We start from the raw sequence: 21,149 nt of genomic DNA, 5'->3' as shown, positions 1-21,149 counted from the left end.
GCGGTTCGATTTAACCAAATTCCTGCAGTTTGGGGACCCCGGAGCAGCGAGGCGGGCGGGCTGGTGCCGGCCCCGTGTATCGTACCCGGAGCACTCGGCCTCGCAGCGAGTCCCGCGGTGCCGCGAGCGCGCAGATACCCTGTGCAAGTAAATAACAACACGGCCCGTTAGCATTAGCAATTTTTTATTTTCCTTTTTTGTTGCATAGGAAATGCAGTACTTGCTTCCAGTAATTGTATTGTAATGTGAGAAGGTGGTAGCACTAATGGTTGAATACAAGAGTTAAACTAATCCACACCAGCTCAAAAAACCTGCGGAGACTTAGTTGAATAAGAATGGATGCCCACAGTGATTCTCAACCAATTACAATTTTTTTCACAGAACACAGTAAAACTAAAATGGTAACTATGAGAGTCAATACAAGTATACTAGAGGCACGAGGGGCCTGACTCATAAAAAAATGAACACGACATGGTATTAACACGGGTGTCAAGTGAATTTGCAGCAGATCTTTCACGCGGCCAGTGGAAATTTTAGTGCCCCGGATTTAAAAGCAACACCGAGGGACTTGGCTGGACCAGTCTCGGAAAGCAGGCCAGGGCTAGGTCAAAGCTCAACTGTGCAGAGAAACCGCTGAGCCATCCAAAGCGGGGCTTTCTCCTTGATTGTGTTTCCAAAGCAAGGAATTTTGCAGCCCTTTCCCCCAAGGGACGCCCGCAGCGAGAGCAAGCAGCGGCCAAGGCAGAGATGCCAAGCCGGGGAATCTCTTCCTACCATGCTCCGTCTACAAACGCATCTTCTTTTTTTTTTCCCTCATATTAATTTGTGGATGTAGATAAAAGGGGGGGATTTCACTGAACACAATTGTTTTTGTTCATGCTCGAGCATAGAAGATTAACTAAGTGGAAAATAGTCTTCCCTAAAAAAAAGCGTACAAAGTACAAAAGTTCACATTGTATACAGGTGTTCTCCTTTACGAAGGTTTTCTCTAGAGCTCAGAGGTAGCAATCTAGCGCGTTTTTCTGGTACAAACAGAATCTCTTTTGTAATCGAGCAGCGTGTACCTCAACGTTACAAAACCTCGCAAGGGCCGGAGCGCGGCTCGGGGTCGTCCCCGTCCGCTGCCTCCCCCTTTTCTCTCGCACGCCTGTGCGTTCGAGGTGTCGGAGCATGGGCCTGCGCTTCCTCCCCTCCTGCCTCCGCGGCCCCGCGTCCCATCGATTTTTGTTCTCGTTTGGAGTTAGGGGAGGTGGGGAGAGGAAGGGGAGGGAGAGGAAAGCGAGCAGGCGCGCGTGCTGGGGAAAGAAGGACCGGCCAGAGCGTGTCCTTGGACAGAAAGTGATCCGAAATTTGGATGAGAAAAGCCCACCAGAGTCCCGTGTTAATAGCAAATGAGCTTTTATGAATCGGGCCCAAAGTTTGTACAGAGTTTGTCTGAAGAAAAATATTGCAACTGTGCATGAAACTAAACAACCACATGAGGTTTTTTTTTTCTTTTTTTCTTTTTTTTTTTTTTTTTTAAGGGTTTTTCTTCTATATGAGGAAGTCTGGTGTGAAGAAGGGTCAAGCATGGGTACCTGGTTAACCGCTGCCCATTAAGAAATCTCTTGCAAGACGAGCTCAATCTCGTTTATGGGTTTAAAGGACTGTCCCTTAAAATTTGAACTTTATGGTATGTTCTTCAGAGCAAGCTCTTTGAATTCTTAGGGTAGCTTTTTGAGACAAAAATCTTACCAGGCACGGATTTCTGGTCTCAAACACCATGTCCTGCCCTCTAGAAAAAAAAAAAAAAAAAAAGGAAAAAAAAAAGGAAAAAAAAAAAGAAAAAAAAGAAAAAAAAACCCAAAACACAAGTAATACTGAATTTAAGTAAATGTATACCTCCAAAATACTGAAAACACCCCAAATCAAGAAAAGACAGAATTTGCGTTCTCAGTGAAATATCTTTAAACCTATCTGACAAGAACCAAGTCAGAAAAAAAGACTAACATAACTTTGAGTAATATTCATACAGCTACTAAGCATTATGGAATAGCATGCATTAATATTGTACGGTTATTTTACATCACCTATATCAGAAGGTTCTGACAGACAGCGAAGGCTACCGGTGTAGAAAAATCTTACTTCAGAAGAGCAATATAATACAGATTTCACAGGCACTACATTTTAATATATCAGGTATTATGCTGGTTTTCTTATAACTCTTTCTGTCCTAAAGCTGGCATTATAACAATGGCCAAAAAGGCAAGGATTGAAGTAAACGGAAAGTAGATACCAAAGTTGATATATTCTTTTCTTTTTTTTTTTTTTTTTTTTTCAGATAGATTAGTGCATAGTTTTCATGCAGATAAACACTGCTATGCATTTACATTGTTGGAAAGCAGAGTGAATTGAGCCCAAGTTGTCACATTTTTGTAAATCATTTTGCCAGCCTGTAATAGCACCATGTAATGGATTTGCATTAAACATTAAATTGATTTCAGAATTGGTGACACAGTATTCACTACAGTTAAGTGCTATGGAATAGCTTCAATGTTACCTGCTATATATCAAAGCAATTTTCATCCCACTGCTTTTTTATTGGAAAAAATAAAAGGAAAATGTACTCGATACTAATTAGACTATTGCGCAGCCTTGGACTTGATGATGGCATAGCTGGGTTTACTGTCAAACAGTAATACATGCATTGACTTCAAGACAAAATTGGCATTGTAAGCTTGATTTAATGAAAATCCTGCCTAGCAGGCAGTGTTAACTTCACAAGACCTGCCTCCAACAGACCTCATGAGGTTTATTTTGTTATTTATTTATTGTTTAGGTGCCATTGAAGCTCTCCTTACATTGTCATGCCGGTTATGGTTTTAATTTTGTTCGATGGAGGCCTTCTACCAAAAAAAAAAAAAAAAAGATATTTCCAGAGACACAATGCAAAGTACAATATTAACTGACATTCTTAAAAAAAATTCACCACAAGGAAAAAAAAACTGTTTTAGGCTATGTATCTGGGTTTTTTGTATTTTTGTACAGTAAATATTTTATAACACTGTTACTACAAAGCTGCAAATATACGGAACAAAGAGGAATAGAGAAAGAAAAAAAAAATGTTAGAGGGATTTTGCATATTCCTGTGGGCTGACTGAATACTGTGGAGTTGAGAAAACTTTGTGTTTCTGTTCCCCTTCGGCCTTAAGGGGGAGGGGGAAAAAACAGCAGAGACAAAGTGTACCATGGCTGCCTAACTTTAAGCCCGTAAGTTTTTATTATAAAGGAAGAGGAATAAATAATGGCATTGCTGGGGTGTGCGGCATGATAAAAGCAAGTGCCCTAGTTCAAAAAGAGGAAAAAGAAAGGAATTAACTGGCAAAGTCAGTTCGCGCTAAGCACTTTTCTAGGCCTTTCAATTTGGATGGGTGGGTGGGTGACTGCAGGTCAGAGAATTTGTGCGTCTGACAACTTCTGGAGAGAAGGAGACGGGGAGGGGAGAAAAAAGTCGTTCGCGTGACGAAAAAAATAACTGCTAGAGCAACCTGGAGGGAAGAGGGCCCGAAACCTGCTGCTGAGCCAGGGCCGGGGCGCGGGCACGGCGCTGCCCTGCCAGGCCTCCGCTCCTCGCCCTGCTGCCGCGGTGGCTGTGTGACAGCAAGGTGAACAAAAAACTGGATTTAGTGTGTAATGCTTTATAACCCCTGTTGGTTAACACCCTCGACCGCCTACCTAATGTTTTAAAGCCTTTAAAACATTTTTTTTTTCTCGCAATTCTGCTCAGAATTCCCTAACTTTAGCGTCATCAAACTTAATATGACAAAATACCTTCAAAAATACAGCATACCTGTAATGTCCATTTACAATGGTTCTTCAGTAGCCTATACTTCTCAAGCATAGGAATATGCTATACCATTGAGAGAAGAAAAATAACTGTATTTAAATACATACAAAAAGGAAACAGGAAAGTTTTTAACTTAAATCCAGTTCCCAAAGGAAAAAAAAAAAAAAAAAGCAATTCTATGAACGCTGCCTTTATAACGAACAATCAGAAATTCCACTAAGCTAATTTGACAGAAATTTTTCCTCATTTAAACAACATTACAAAAGTCCTGCATTATAAAATAGGGTAGAATAAATCAGTGTAATCAATAAAACTATACAACATACAAATTACATATCTTCTGAGTGGGCAGTTTAATTCTCTCTCTTTGCAGCCATGACTACAACATGCTCACTAAAAACAACTAACTGCCCAAACTATTGCTTAGTTTGTTTTGTTTAAAAAAGGGTGCAATTTTATTGTATATACAACCAATTTACTGGTAATACCTTGTCTCATAGCAAGGTTCTGACAAAATGTTTGTCTAGGCTTTTTTCCCTTCACTGTGAAGCACTGAAAGCTGCTATTTTTTTTAGTGCACATATGTCTTAATAAAGTAATGCCCAGCTAAGTGCTATAGGGAAGGCAAAGGATGCTGGCTAGAGGATGTGATACCATATACTAACAATCACACAATACAATAGAGCAAAATGACTACTCAACCACTTATCAGACACATATGAAAATCCAAAACATTTTATTTTTTCCTTAAATAGAGAATAACCAGTAAACAATTTTCAGAACTTGGAAGTTTAAAAACGTGCATATAAAAATGGGCATTATATACTTTTATTGAATGTGGATTGATTGCAGTCTGCTAATAAAAATGGGTGTGGGATCTGAAGAAAAAGGAAGTTTTTTTTTTTTTTTTAAGGCTTGCTTGTGAAAGGAACAGTTGTAAAACAAAAATTGCTTGAAGCAGGGTTCAGCTTAGTGCTTCACAGTTTGACTGCTTCTCTAAGAAGAGCCCTTCCTGCATGTGCATTCAAAATCACAAAAGTACAAAGACAAACACCTAAAACACACTGCGTCAAGTGCAGCACCAACTTTGGTCAAATAAAAAAAAATTAAAAGAAAAATTAATAATTGCTAAGCTTTTCTACATGATATAAGCAGGTATTGCATATTTTCATATATCTGGGAAAAAAAAACAAAACAAAAGGAAGACTCCAAATAAAATGTAAAATGCAGCAACATCCAAAAATACTGATAATCTAGCATCTACAGATCTCAGAATAGCACTGCCACTGACCATACAGGACAATAAACACTACTCCTATCTGCGGAACAACTAACATCCTATTTAATTCTAGATGTTGAAACTGACAATGGCTGACATAAAAGTCACATTTACAAAAAGTGTCTCCAAATGCTTGACTAGGGAAAAACCCCTTTCAATATAGGAACATGTGCAACAATTCCACAAATAATCGCTATCCAGGGCAAGGCACATTGATATGGAATTTTTTTTTTGTTTCGTGCAAATTAAGAAAACAAAACAAAACATTGTTTCAGGGAAAAGATGAGGAGCAAAGTGTCTTCCCAAGAATTTCAGTTACTTGATTGTATAGGACAGTAGTAGAAACCCTTCTGAAGGGTCGAACAAACATAGTTTAAAGGCAAGTGCCTGGAATAGGGATTACAATATTGTGTCTTAATGCACTCTACTTTACCCTACATTAACTATATAAAAATTAGTTACTAACACTAGAACATGCAGAGACTTTCTCTGATTAGCTGGACTTGCCAACCAGAACGTATATATATGTATAGTATAGGAAACCTTCTTAAAGTTGCATGTGAAGCAAAGGGGTGCTCCGCTGTCTGATAGAAAAAATCACTTGCACTCTTTTTTTTTTTCTTTTTTTTTCCTTTTTTTTGTACATAAGATACAGGACGTTTGGGGTCCAAACTTTTTTTTTTTTTTTCTTCTTCAGCAAGTGCCCTTGCTTTGAACTGGCATAAGTTGTAATATCAGCATTTGTTTCTGTATTGTTTTCTTCGCAGTCCAGAAAATGTACCAGTTCAGGGACACAAAGGTGTTTTAATTTCTGGACCGTTCTATATTATTCCCAAGGTGTTTGAGAACTGATAAACCCTATATTGCCGGAAACACGTAAAATTTGTCAGAATTGGCATAATCCATTATAGTGACTTTTAGCTTATAAAATTAACAGATATTATGATTTAATTTTAGTTATGTGCTTTGATAACAGAAAATGATTAATTAGCATTTAATGTAGTTAACATATTGTGGTAAAAGCACCATTAGATTTGTTTTTTTTTTTTTTTTTAATTTTCCTTCAGTTTTAAAGGGATACAAGTTCAACAATAAAAAACATAAAAAGCAAAAATAGCTCCCCTTTTTCTTGCAAGGCTGTTTTTTACCCCAATAATTTAGAGTCCTGGGGTGGAAGGACTTGGAAAACAAAAATAGAATTTTCAACAATCTCTATCTTACAAAGATATTTAGCTATCCAATGAAATTGCACTTTACTCAATTCAAAATTCGATTGTTTTGATTGATTCCTGTCAGTTTCTGTCAAAACAGACCAACTTCCCCATTTCTGCGTGAATTTTTGTGTAATTGTTGAAAATTGTTGAAAAATGTTTTTTTTAATGTAAGTGCAGCATTTCAAACTTTTTTTTCTTTTTTTTCTTTTTTTTTTTTTTTAGTGAATAGTAGTAGTTCGATGTTTTAAATCGCTCTGCAATTGAGTGGAAAAAAATTGTTGACAATGCTCTTATGGTTCATGTTACGTATCTAAGTGCCGACTGTAAAAAAAAAAAAAAAGAACAACAAAAAAAACCTGCATTTTTTTTCCGATATGTTACAGAAAAACATGCTCTATGTCTGTCCGGTAAGTTATATATTGCAGAATTCAGCTACTACAAAAGTTATAGTTTAAGTGTGTTTCATGATTTCTCAAGAAGTCTCACACCTGTATGGGAAAAAATCGATGAGGATACTGTAAAACAGTTAGGCTCCATATGGAAAGTGTGTTACAACAGCGAGTTGGTAAGCAGCAGCAGAGGCTAGTTCTACTCAGTGTCACCTAATGCTTACACTACCAATGAAACACTTCAAAAGTTATGAAGCCCAACCATTTCCAGCACCATAGGAGAAATTACAACAGTCCTAAAGTTGTCTAAAAAAAAAAAAATCTCGAAAAAGTTACGGCCTTTGCCATTCAACCATAACGTTTGCCATTTCCATGTACGAGTTTGCTGTCGGTGTCTGCTCGCCTCCCCTTCCGCCGATGTGAAGTCGCTGCGCTGCGTTGCTGCTGCTTCGTGTTACAGAGGTGGGAAGGGGTCAGGTGGTCTGTCCGGTGGGTGGTGGGAAGCGGAGACTTTTATCCCAGGTACCAGGACTGCAAAAGAGAAGAGGAGACTTCGTCAGCCCGGCTGCTCGCTTTCGCTGCCGCGGGAAGGGCTCCGAGCGCTGCGGCGATCCTCAGCCGCCAAGAGGGGGGCTAATTGAGGCTGTGACGAATCGACCTAATTACAAAGCTTAATTAAAAATACTGTACAAATCAATATATTTTTTTTCAGCGACAGTCGCTGGACATAGCTACAGACGAACACGGGGGTCATGTCATGTTACAAGTTATCAATCTTTTTAATAGATTATGGCTTGAAGATCCCTCTAGCTCACTTTTGTCTAATCCTCTGAAAAGGCGATACACATTCGCGTCTCGGTGCCATTTATCACCCTGCAGTCGGGGTTTTCTTGGGTATTTAGGCATGTGCCAGCATAAGCATCTGTTGCTTTATACTGCCCTGCTTCAACTGTCTCACTGGAACAGATGCACAGAAATTCAACAACAGGGCTGTTTTCTTAGGAGAAAGTGGATCGCTAGAGAAAAGCAAGGATAAAGCAAATCTGGGGGAAAGTGGATCAGCGAAAATGTCCCGTATCTCTGGGCATACTTGTGTTTCAAAACAAAATGCAAACCTCAACTAATAGCTTTTTTCTGGGGGAAATTTTTTTTTTTTCCTTTCCAAAGAGAGGAAATTGCCTGGGATTTTAGCTCTGCGGAGCACACAACAATACCGTCCTTAACCCAAAGGCGCAGATGCCGGGGCACAGAAAGCAGTTCCACTCCCTGGCAGGACAACACGTGGGGCTGAGAGGCTGGGACAGTGCCGGGGAGACCCCGATGGGCCGTGCCAACCCGAACCCCAGATGAATGAGGGCAGTGTAAGGCCCGGGGACCATGCGCAGGGGCAGCGACACGTCGCGGTGGGAGCACGCCAACGAGCAGCAGCGATTTAGCCCAAAGTAAAACAAAACGAGCAGAAAGGCCCAGGTATTAGAGAGCTGCTGCTGACACCCCGTGTTTTTAGTCTGGGCCCTGTAATGTATGAGGTGCATACGTGTGCAGGTATAAACTGACGACAAGTTTTACCAACTTTTTCCTCTATTCCTTTTCAGCGTCTGACTTGATTGATAGTACAATCAACCCAGGGAGGATTTATGAACATTTACAGAAAACTCTGAGGCAAGTTTTGTGTGGGACTTCAAGATTATGTGGTCTTGCCATGGAGGTAGGAACCGGTAAAATAAATAGCACGATCGCAGGAGTTGTCCCACTTCCAATACACCTCATTAACGAACTCTTCCTTCACTCACCCTTCTGAATACAAACACGCCATTGCCATTCCCATATCGGCTCCATCTATTGCCTACAGATTTTCTATTTAGACTTAAGCGGGCTGTAATTAAGCGAAATAGCTCTCATATGTAAAGTTCATAAACAGAGAGGAGTTCCTGCAGGATTCAGGAGGCGGTGCCGAGTCCCGGCCCCCTGGTTTTGCGGGGGAGCGGAGCGGGGGCCGCGGGCCCTCCCGGGCCTGGCAGGAGCGTCTCCAGCAGCCTTTGGCCAGGCCTGCAGCCGTGGAAAGGCCGCAGCGGGGAGCAAAGGGGTTAAAAATTCAGCGCTGATCATTTCAAATCTATATCGCAGATGTCCAATTGGCTCCCGTCACCGCCGGCTCGGCCACATGGCTCGGCAGCCGGGTGACGGCAGCGGGAGCTGCCCTGGCCTCGCAAGGCCCCTCTGACTTCGCAGCAGATTACTCAAAAAAAAATAATAGAGAGGAGGACGGGAAGGGAGCTGCCGCGCTGCGGAGGCCGGCTGCTCCCCACCAGCTCCGGGTGGGACGAAGGCTGCCTTCCCGCTGCTGGCCCCCGCCTTGGGGATGCCCTGGGCCCGTCCGTCCGTCTGTCCATCCGCCCGTCCGTCCGTCCGTCCATCCGCCCCGTCCGTCCCGCGCGGCCGCGCTCCCCCACGGCCCGGCGCTCCTTCACGCGTCTTGCTATTCAGCCTGCGCCTCGCAGACAAGGTTACCCCAGAGCGGCTCTGTAATCCTTCACTGAAATAGGCTTTATTGATTGCTCTGGTCTATTGTTCCCTTTTCAAGTCCCCCAAGTTCAAGTTCATCCCGGTGTTACATCATGTCTCGTTGCTACGAGCAACCAGACAGCCCCAGACGTGACTGTCATTAGCAAGAGCCGCGCTGCGCCCTCCCACCGCCCGCCAGCCGCTCTGACGTAGCAGCCCGCTGCAAACACATTGAAGTATTTATTCTGCCTAATTTATGACCTACACAGCGAGAGAGACCCCCACTCCAAAAACCAACACTGTTGTGTATTTAATTAATCTGTCTTTCTCTGGCACTTGGGAAAGTTAGACAAAGGTCTAATTATTGTGTTTCGCTCCCCACACTTTTCTTTTTGGGGTGACTATTTGCATGGGAAAAGAAGCGGCGAGGCTCCGCGCGAGTCCCCTCCCTCCAAAACACCTTTTTTTTCTCCCCTGCCCTATTGACATTTCATGAAATACTTTAGCTGCTTAAGGGAATTAGAAAAAAAAATCTGATGTGAATGTAACTCCTTCTGAGTTGGTATTCAGTAACACAAATCAACTCATGACATGTTTAAATTTAAATGCTAACCACACACTCTGAGAGTTACTTTAAAGGTTAGTTTTTAATCAATAGAAGTTGCTGACTCTGGAGTTTTTCGCTGCGCAGTGCAGCTCTGGGGCCTTTGTCTAGCGTTAGGCTTTCAAACTTTTTTTTTCTTGAGATGATTTTAGCAATGATTTGCAGACACAGAGTGCTATTGTGCTCTTGACTAGCAACATGTCAATAAAGGAGTAGAGTTACCATGCACCAGGGTGTCAATATGACTCCTGCAGACACTGCTCAGCCTTAATACCGATGCAAAACTTAATTAACCCTTACGGGATCAAACCGAACTGCACGGATATTTTTTAAACTCCCGTGCAGGGGCTCCGGACTGACTTTACTGAAAAGCTGCTTTTAAAGGAGCCAAACTCCAAGTACCTCGCAAACAGCTGCACCGCGCGCTGGCTGTTCCTGCAGCCCGGCTTTGATGAAATGTTTTATGGGCTGAGGCAGCAGAACAGCAAGACAGAGAGTGCATTTACTCATCAGATCCCACCAGCACTGCTCTCAGGATACCGTTTTAATTTAGAGCGTCTTACAGCTGAAATGCACACACAGAATGATCCTCCTTTTCTACTAATCATTCTAATATTAAGATCTCATATCCCCCTCAAGCCTCCTATACATGTCTAAGTCTTCCCGGATTATGTCTGAAGAACTCCATTGTCCTTCTGAAGCACCTGTGAAACTTTCCTGCAAGGGGAGAGGAGACCTCAGCGCCTCAAATGAACACGTCCGGGAAGCATATTAAGTGTCGGGAGCTCTGATAGTTGTGATCTGCCGAGTGTTTTGCACGGTTAGGGGGCTCGGGGCAGGGGGAGGAGAAGCCCAGGTCTGTACCTTGGGACTGCTGACTTATTTTTTGCTTTCTTTCAGGGTGCTGCACAACATGGTGCGAGCGGGGCTTTCCTGTCGAACCCCCTCATGCGTTTTATCCCTTCACGTCCTGTAATCTATCCAACTACACCCAGCTGGAGAACAGTGTATTGCCTTTCTTAATTTAAAATCTCCATTTAAATCATGTGCACTATCACAGTACAGTCAGGCCGATATGATCTCCTTGCGTTTTCATAAAAGAGCCAGTATTTTATTTCCTCTCTATTTACTTTGCAGTACTATTCTACCAGCAAGTTTAGAGCTAAATGAATCCACTGGAGCTAAAGGTCCTACTCAGTGCAATTACTGCCGCACCGCTGTCAGTGCCACCACAGGTCTGTATTGTCCTGCGGAGCATCCTGCTGTCCTTCCCTGGCGCTCAAGGTGAAACATCAGAAAGAATTCTGCAGTCCGGCACGAGATCTTCGCTTCCCTTTCTCCAGTCAAATGAAGAAGTAATCTCATCAGGTCGAAAAGTGCTGACTAAGGATTTAATAAAGTGCCTGCAGATGTGTGTCATCTCTAAGGTATTCAACTCATGTAATGCAAAACAGTTCCACACCGAATGTGCTTATAAAATTCCATTTAACCATTGCAGAGCTCTATTTTACTGTTCTCGGAGGAGTATTATCACACTTTTTTTTTTCTAATTTACAGCACCATGAAAGTTGAAACTCTATACTGCCAGTATCTGAGAATCCTCACAGTAGTAAGGTTTTATGAACCATAAACAATATCTACTTGACTGAATCCTAAACAGGAAGTCTGAAATGGCAATTATGTGTCTTTGATAGCGGGAGTCTATTTATTTCTTATGCTGTTCTGAAGACAGCACAGACACACAAAAATCCTTCAGCAACTTCTGACAATCGGGTCCTTTGTATTGGAAGAACAGCGAGGAAGCGCTCCGCGATTCAGGATATTTAAAAGGAGAAAGGCTGAAAGTGCCTCATTGACTTCGGTAGCAGTTTCTGCCTGTGTCAGGAACGCAGAAACTGGCCCATTGTTTATAAAAACCTTCTTAAAACAGCCTTCCTGTGCGACATGTTTTATCCCCGGCTCCCAGGCCTAGCCATGAACACGGCTCATGCGTTTTCAAACAGAAAGACAATCAAACGAAAACTTGTTAAATTTACTTCTACCTGCACATCCCCTGTGCTAACAATGAGGCCTTTCAGTTCGCGCAAAAAGTGAAGGTTGTAAAGCAGCCCTATCTGTTTTTCAAATTAAGAAGTTAAACAAAAGTCCTCAAGGGCAAAGTTTAACGCTGCGGAAGGAGGTTGTTAATGTGGAATCCAGAACTGGGTGTGACAGTTGGCTTATTTCTCCGGGCGATGTAGGTTATTTAAGGACATTCACACATTTGAAACTCTGACAAACTCCACACACAGGAGATTTTTCTTCACCTCATCCATTTAGGGCTAAGACCTGCTCCGCTCCGGCCATTTTCTTTACGATTTAGCCTGGTTTGGCCGGGTTGGTGCGCGGTGCCGGCAGAGCGCTGGCAGCTGTCGGGACTTCAAACACGTCTGCCGCTGCACCACGGCCGTTGCTGCCCCTGGCACGGCTGCAGCAAGTTATCACTGCTCCGTCCTGGGCGGGGAAATCCACCTTTGATAAGAGCCTGAATTAAAAAAAACAACAACCTTGCAGCTTTAGAGCTTGCCGGCAAAGAGGCTGTTTGAGCAGCAGAGCTGAACCTGAACCACGACCGCCAGGCACCTGCAAGGATTCATCACGGCGCATCAGTTCATTTGTTTTGTTTGGGGATGACATTTCGGTCATTGCAAGAACTTCAAGGCAATCAGAAACATTAACCCTGGGATGGCGCATCGGGGTAACGAGCCCTTCTGGTTTTAAAGATAAAGTGAGAATGTAAACAGCTAGGTAGCAAGCTGGTCCGTTAGACATCACCTTGTGGAAGGTGCCGGCAAGGCTATTCCCTATGACAGGTCATTTGAAAGTAAGAGGCCAGAACTTGGGCTTTGATATGGTTTCAAAAAGGCTGCCAGGGTGAGTGAAGTTTGTGGTAATTCGGCTTCTGGTGCAACTGGAGCAAGGGCTCCTGCCCTTAGAGCAACCACATCCACTTCACCCGTGCCTGCACTCGTCCCACTTTTCTATTGGTTTCTCCAGAGTTTCTCCAGGCATGAAATTTGATCCTACTGTGTAAACCGAAAGGTGAATATTGAAGACAAGGTCACCTTTGTGCCTATGCAAGTTATTTTCTTAGAGCTGGGATTAATTATTTAGTAATTATATTTTCCAAAATGGAATACCAAAAGGGACATAAGTAGCATGTTGGTCATCCCCAAAGGGACATAAAACAGTGAGTGAATCTTCTGGTTGTCCAAAATCCAAACCCAGGAGAGTCACACGCCCCACTACGAGCATATTTATACTGTCTCGAGGAAGATAAAACCTGTCCCGGGAGGGACACTAGTCTCCAGGCGATGTGTACAGTAGCTCTGCATCCAATAGCTTTTGCGAGAATGCCAATTGTGGCAAACTGCATTAAATTATGTGCAATAATTCTGTAATATGGACTTCTGCCTGCTGACTATTAAAAATGTATAGTAGTCCAAACCACTTCTCTCCTGGGACCAACAAGCTCACTTCAGGCAAGATTTCTGCTTGGGTTCAAACCTCAAGTTGGGAATAGCTCGTGTTTTTAACTAAGTCACCCCAAACCCTCCCAAACCTATGAAAACATACTCATACAGCAACTCCTGCTGTTGTTCCAGACATCTGAATGTTCCAGTAAAGTGTCCCAGCTGGCCCCAGATGTTTCTCAAGTATAAAGCAATGCTCTGAGTGCTGGACCCCCTGCCGCCTGAACCTGAAGCTCAGCGGATTAAAGATTGACTGCGCTATGACATATTCACATTTAGTCTGAATATAATACAGCAAAGACTTATCAATGGCAAATGTTTGAAATGTAATCCAGCAAGCAGAGTAGGCTGGCACTTTGAATATGATGTATAAATAATGTATGGGAACTTAAGATCTAAATTAGATCTACAGGAAGAAAACTTTCCCTTTTCTCTGACTCTAAAAGAAAGTTCTCTCACAGTGAGGTCATTTTTTATGTCGCTCTTTCAGTTTACAATTGTGCTTTTGGACAGAGGATCTTCATTTTACTTTGGAAACAATTTGCGAGTTAAAGTTTTGCCCCCGCTTTTCTAAACAGTTAAGTGAACAAGTTTGTTTATTAGTAAATTGACTTTGAAATCTTCAAAATAACTGCTAAACTTCGTCATACTCTGAAAGCTCACTGCAGTAATGCTAAACCGTAACCCTTGCTGTTAAAAAAAAAAAAAAAGATAGTTGAGTGAAAGAGCGAGGAAAAAAAAAAGAAGGGGAGAAAGAGAGAGAAACAATCCCATTTCGGTTTTTTGTTAGAGGACGGCATACTACATAGATCAGAGACTTTTCAAAAAATAAAAACCCCCACTGTACACAAAGCACAGGAAAATGTGAGGAAAAAAGGAAAAACCTAAAAGCAGCTTAGAATGTGTTAACTCTGCCATTCTGTCAGCTTAAAGAGTATTTTATGCTTGATCAACAGCTCTCTTTTATTATGCTTTTCTTTCATTCATTCAAGACATCAAAGACCAGAACCACCAGTGTACCTGATCTACCAGAAGAACTTGTAAGGGTGTTCTAAAGAAACGGGGGTATTGGGAGCCAGACACCCCTGCGGACAAGGCAGTTCAAAGAGAATATTTCAACAATGATTACATTTTGTAAATCTTTGTACGAAAGACAGCTTATTTCCTGCTTTTTCATGAAAAATAGATTCTATCCATTAAAGTGAGCCCACAGTATGAAAGTTACTTGAGATCTGAGGTACAGCAAGCGGATTAAGTGGATGGTGAGATGAAATCTTTGAGAGAGACGATGGCTTTCTGTGATATTTGTCGCTGCCATAAGGTTTTCTGACTGGGATAGAAACTTTTTTAATTTTATTTGGAGTCTCGCTGGTGGCAGCGAAGACGTTTGCAAAAGCAAAATAAACCAAAATGAAACAGAAAGGAAAATCCTAACAAATAAAGGAACTAAGAAAACAAATGGCTGCAAAACCCTTTTGACATGTTTAAAAGAAAAAAAATATATATTTGCCCTACTCCAAAAATCGCAGGCTAGCCATTTAAATCCCACAGATGACTCCAAAGTGCAGCACACAGAATCAAGCCAGCTGTTTACTTTGCAAAGCCCGTGGTGGTTTCTGCATTGATAAACTATATAACCTCACACACACAGAAGGGATTTTAGCTATGCCAGACCTCATTGCTCTGTCCCAGTCTCTTTATGCGCTGTCACAGAATAAAAATGATCCTAACACAAACCCTGAAATAATATCTTGCTCCAGAAAGGACATCTTTGTAGATATTTCCTGAGTAACTGCCAAAAAGATTTTTTTTTTTCACCCATTCATCCTTTCAAAGTTTTGCTACAGACACAGCCAAAATTGTTTGGGAGTCACCAGAAATGACCCAAATATGTCCCACCGGCCAAAAGCAGCTGGGGGGAAGGTGCCCCCGTGCCCAGCGGCCGTGCCAGCTGCGGGCAGAGCCTGGTGGTGGCCGCACTGTCCCCACCTCACCTGGGGCTGCTGGCGGGGCCGTGAGCTGCTCCTCGCCTCCCCGGTCTTGTGCAAGGGGAAGAGGAAATATCAGTGCACGTTTTATCGAAGGAGCAAAAAAAGGCCTTAAAAGCTGCTCTGTGGTTTGCATTTGCTATTGTGATTTAAAAGTAAATACGCTGCAAAGGGGTTTTAATTTCTGCACTCCTTCTGCCACACTTTTGAGACCGCCCTGTATTTTATCCTCTAGAAGCACGGTTAAATTTACTCAGAAGTGCCAACAGTTCAACAGTTAAATCTCACATTTCTTTCCCTCCGTGAAATAAAGTGCACATCCGGATTGAGATCCGCTTATAACTTCACGCAAGGGGCTCCCACCAGAGCCCTCGGCGCAGGCTGGGACGGCAAACGTGCCCCGCTGCCACTTTCCACCCTTCTGCGTGGAGAAACGAGCCGCTCGGGAGCCTCAGGGAGCCCGTTCCCCAACACCCTCGCCCGCCGTTCCCCCGTCCCCACGCTGTGGTGGCCGGGGCCCCCTCCTTGCCCAGCGCCTCCGGACGCGGCACAAAGCCTGGAGCCCCCAGCCCCGCAGCTCCCGGCCCCTCACGGCCGCCTGCTGCCCGGCCCCGCTCCGGCAGCGCGTTCGCAAGTTCAAGTTCAGGTTTAAGCGAAATAAAACGCTCCTCGGGAGTCTATAGCCAGCCCTCATTTACATGTGATCCCTCTGAACTTCGCCTGCGCCAGCGCGCCCTGTTTCCAGGGCCCGCCGAAGGAATGTTTTACAGTTAGAGCCCGCAGTGCTTTCTCAGGCATTTTAGACCCAGAGGCCCAAGTTTCAAGCTGCAGCATTAAAAGTTTCCACAGAGCTACTGCAGAGAGAGGGAGGAAGGAGGGGGGCAGGGAAATGAGGAGAACAATATCGTCTTAATTGTCTCTATATAGCTCCACAGTTAAAGTATTACTTTTTAAAGGGACATAATTTATTCTAGCGGCACGGTGTTATAACAACCAGTACATACTTTCACCGCGGCGTAACCCGCTCCATTCTTCATTGTGCTCTCTGGTTTTGTTGCTTTTGCAGAACTCCTTGTTACCGAGTCCCCCATACTGTACTTACAGTTTTATTCAATTTAAGCCAGTTCCTGCAGTCCTCAGGCAAGCGAAACTCTCCCGAAGCCTCAGGAGTTTTGCCTGCATCAGGACTGCAAAAATAATCTCCCCACAACCACCATTTCCCCCGAAAATTTCTTTACTTTTATTGCTTTAGACAATCAGGGAAAGTCATCCAAAAAAAATCAACCCCCGGCCTGGGCCTCCCAAGCTCCATTTGCAGCGAGACAGCCTGAGCGCGCGCACGCACACACACAGACACACAGACAGACACGCAGACACGGACACAGACACACGGACACAGACACACGGACACAGACACACAGACACACTGCCCCCAGCCCCTGCCTGCTGCAGGGAGCTGCCTGCATGGGGTGGCCCAGGGGACAGGGCTGAGCTGCAGCGAAAGCTCCGCTCTTGGGATAGTTTTGGGGCACAAAGGGGAGTTTTGAGCTGTTTTTCTGGCTTGCCCTGAGAGTCCTATTAGAGAAAGAGGAAAATGCGGGGAGGGGAACTAATAACCTGAACTGGAGGGAGAGAGAGAGTGCTCCGCACCAGGCTCCGAAATCCTCCCAAAAGGCTTTGGTGCCTGGTCTCTGCCCGGCACCGAATGGCTATGGGTGAAGCAGACAAATGAGCAGTCACGCCGCGCCGCCGGGAAGGCAAAGGCAGCACGAGCGAGCCGATAAAGGCAGGGCAGGAACGGGGGGGACACCCGGGCAAGGGGCAGCAGGGCAGGAGGGATGGGGCTGTGCGGACTGACAGACGGACAGCCTGGGAGCTGGGGACAAGGGGGTCGAGGCGACAGGGTGTTGTCTGAGGTGGGCAGAGAAAGGCTGAATTGGAGAGACCTCAGGAAGGGAAGAGGGACCAGGATTTCTGCAGTCCTAGGTGTACTAGGCAAGGAGACCCAAACCATCCCCAAATTAACATGGCCAGGAATCGGGGCATGAGGGAAAGTCTGGAGTTTTTGCCACATTGACCTTAAAATTAGACACTGAGCTGGAGGAATAACGAATCAATTCAGCAGTGAACCCCCCCCCTTCCCAAATCTCCCCTTAAAAAAAAGAAAACTGAGAGGGCATTGAGCCGAACAACAACAAAAAAAAGCCTCCTGAATGCGAGAACTTTTGATGTCTGCATTTCTCCTGATGCTTTGTACCTCGCTAAACTCAACAAACTGCTCTGAGGAAAGTTCAAGGCCGTGCACAATCCTCGGGCCCGGGTGCGCGGCGGCGGCGATGCCGGGGCTTCTCACATTACACGGCGGTGACCCGGTGGCCAGGGACAGGACGTGGTAGCCCAGCAGCCCCGTCCAGCTCCATGTGAGCCGGCGGGGTGGGGATGACACAAGATCTGGGTGACCGGGGCTCAGAAAGGACGCAGATAACTCCGTTATCTGCCTCCAACCGAGGGGGGGACGTATGAGACGTGGCTGGCGAAAGGGAGTTGGGTCTTGGCCTCGCGGGGATTGATTTTCACACATACTGTGAGATGCCAGTGAAAGTCCTGGTGGAGTGTAAAGTCATTAAGTGAGATGAAATTAAACAATTTAGTTATTTCTGCTTCATCATATTTGTGCAGTATGGCGGGCAGAATGGATTGCTACTAATGATCAAATTTAGTAATACTAATTAAACTATCTCAATTTAATTAATACTAACAGAGAAAACAGACAAAATTACTAATGTAAACCTTGAACTTAAAATCAAAAGGTGGCTCTTCGCTTTTATGAGTCACTGAATCTGGGGCTTTTCTCTGAAAACAGACTGTGTAGAAGTGGCTCTTTGTGCTCAGTAAGTAAGCTGCTCCATTGTACTGAGAACTGCAGCTCTCCCCCCATATATTTTCTTAAATGTTACTACTTTTACTCCTCATATTCCTGAAAAGTCTCCAGCCACTGCAGGAGGATGTGAGCTCTGTTTTGACTCACACAACATCATCCGAAGTGATAAAGCAGCTACAGTTCCTGGGACAGATTCTGCCCTCGTCACTGCTGTTACCAGCACAAAGAGTTTATCAAGTGCCTGTGGAGCCTCCCCTCTTACCAGGAACGAACCGGGCAAAATGTAACCTGTCGTATACTTTCAGATAGAGCTGATGAGACCAATAAATTGGGGAAATACCCAAACTAAACCCATCTCTACATCAAGGAATATTGCTTTGGAATCACTGAGAGATACTACCCTGCAGCCACAAAATGAAAATTTTAGAGATACATGATTACCACAGTGCAAGCTTTCCCCCTATAAAGTGATTGTGAATTTTAACCCTTATCTCATTTACTTGAAAAAGACTAGATTTACTCTATTGTGCATAGCTATAAGCAAAATATAAATACAATCAAACAAAAAGATTATTGTACTTCTAAAACAAACTCTTGCCAATAGCAAATCTTCCATCTCCTGCTCTCATCAACTTCAACGAATGTACAGTCAGGTCCAATACCATAGATTTACAGATGTGATCTTTAACCCAAAAGACTACAAGAAAGTACTTTTTTTTTGTTTGTTTTTGTTTAAAAAAAAAGGAAAGAGAGCCAAACAATAAATGTTATATGTAAAAATGTTCTTGAAAGATCTCAAAACTCATTGTTTAGCACATGCAAGGATGAACAGAAAACAAATCCCACATGCAAATTTGGTATCTTTTTTTTTTTTTTTTTAGGAAGATACCTTCTCTATTGCCACACTTAAAAAGATGGAGTTATAGCAAATGCACAAAAGGGTATCTAAAGTTGTATAAAGATGCTCCAAGCAATGCAGAAATTTTTGTGTTCAGTCTGCATTTTATTGGTAGTGATTTTTGTTAGTTTTATCTCATAACTAAAATTACATTTGATTGACTTCTGAAATATATTTATCTGCATCTCTTCATGTGTAATAACTAGTATTTGTATAGACAATGTGAGAGTTGGTTCATGTGAGTGAAGATGCCTAAAAATATTATGATTACAATGTCAATACTGTTTTCAAGACTGGATATTAATAATCAAAGCAACTAAAGGCTACATAGTTAAGTCAACAAGATATGTTCAGGTTTAGCCTCTTGATTTCTTAATATTAGATTTTTTTTAAGAAGATCTTTTTTATTGGATTAAACTTTTCCAGTTCCACCTCTGTTCAAGTAGAATATGTTATAAAAAAAAAAAACTACCTAAAAAACCAATACACTTAGCTGTTCTGAACTGGTCACACTAAAACCAGGTAAAACTTGAAAGCTAAATCTTGGCACACTGTTAGTAATCCTCACTAAGAACAGACATCTTTGTTAAATTTAAAATATAAACAAGTTTTAATAAAATTACAGTAACTTTGCCATATCATTTTGTTCTACTCCTTTTGAAGCCCAAATCTTTCTCTGCATGCTATTCACATTTGTCTAGGATGGTCCAGCACTAGGAGAAGTGATGCTCGCTGTCTTGCAAACATGAATCTGCTGCAAACTGGAGAGTCCTTCTCCATTAAGAAACTGCTTCTCATCTTTTGGTCCCTTCTTATGGAACTTCCTATTAATTTCAGAGCAAGATAGTCTACTTTGTAAGGTGTTCACTTCTGAAGCTTGTTTATTCCTTGACCTCTCTGTTAAGACCATTAAGCAAAGGTGGTTCTTAGAACAGAGGAAACTTAATGCCTACTCACTGGAAGCTTGTAGGGATTGTGGCCTTTAATTTTTGACCTTCACTGTACATTGTGGTCCTAATCCTTTGACTGCAGAATTGTTAAAAAGTATATATGGCAGTTGGCAAAAATCTTAATGTTCCAGTAAATGCAAAAGCCATAAATTCAGCTGCTGACCTTTTCCATCCAGGTCACATGTGACACCTACTGGAGTTTGTCAGGCTGTGTGGAATTTATAGAGCTCATATAGGTATCAGCTGCGAAAGCTGAACTTTCATGAAATGTCTTTCAAAGGCACTTCCAAAACCCTTGTAAAAAGTCAGTATGTCTTTTTTTAAGTGTATACTTTCTACATGGATTTTAAAAGGTCTCATCATGCCATCTCTGCAAATCTTCAACACTCATGAAACTTCAGCTCTTAAATTAATACTCTTTACAAAATAGAGAGATCAGGCCAGGCATGTAATTACTGTGATTACCAACTTCCATCAGACCTTCTCCAAGCCTGCAGAATACCCTAAAGGTCTGCACACTTCTTTCTTTCTTTCTCACGAGCACCTCTCCACCCCTCCCTGAAATCAATTGTATTGATGGTGTATTGTCAGTCAAAGAAATATGATTTGATAGTACCCTAAAGCAGTTGCAAAAGAAGGGAAGGAATACAAAACCTACTCAAGTCCACACTGTGAGTGTGAGATCAATGTTTTCAATAATACGTTTGCCGCCATGTAGCACCCTAACTGTCGCAATTAATAATGTAGAAGGAACTGATTAACTTAAGTAAAGTGCCCTCCGCTGTGTAAACACATAAAGATCTATAGGGCAAAAGAGGAAAGAAAGAACAAAACGTCATTTTTATATTTTATGTGGACACATTCTTGCTTTCCGTTCTGCTCTTGTAACAATTACTGTACTAGCCACTCTGACAGAGTCAATAAATCGACCCGGGACCTGATGCAGCACTGAGGCAGACTAATCCAATACAGCATTATCTGCAATGGAGGCTGGGGGCGGGCATGGGGTGGCAGGAAATCAGCTACGTCAAGTAAAAGCAGTAAGAGGTACGTAACTATAATCTGGCTTTATACTTGTATGTTTGGTCTGTGTGTGTACATTT

The 21,149-nt window shown here is 43.0% G+C and overlaps 1 protein-coding gene across 5 annotated transcripts in view; it reads right to left on the bottom strand.

The window, feature by feature from the left end:
- Nucleotides 1–6,588: 6,588 nt before the first annotated feature.
- NFIA (nuclear factor I A) overlaps nt 6,589–21,149 on the bottom strand; it is a 244,299-nt gene continuing 229,738 nt past the window's right edge. For all 5 annotated transcript variants that reach the window (XM_035564481.2, XM_050712197.1, XM_035564482.2 and 2 more), the window contains one exon: nt 6,589–7,239. In XM_035564481.2, the coding sequence (XP_035420374.1) occupies nt 7,222–7,239 (18 nt within the window). In that variant the 3' untranslated portion in view covers nt 6,589–7,221. The remainder of the gene's footprint in view (nt 7,240–21,149) is intronic.

The sequence above is a fragment of the Cygnus atratus genome, chromosome 8 (genome assembly GCF_013377495.2).
Source record: "Cygnus atratus isolate AKBS03 ecotype Queensland, Australia chromosome 8, CAtr_DNAZoo_HiC_assembly, whole genome shotgun sequence".
Lineage (NCBI taxonomy): Eukaryota > Metazoa > Chordata > Aves > Anseriformes > Anatidae > Cygnus > Cygnus atratus.
Note: the sequence above shows the minus strand (reverse complement) of the source record. Positions and strands in the feature narration are given on the sequence as shown.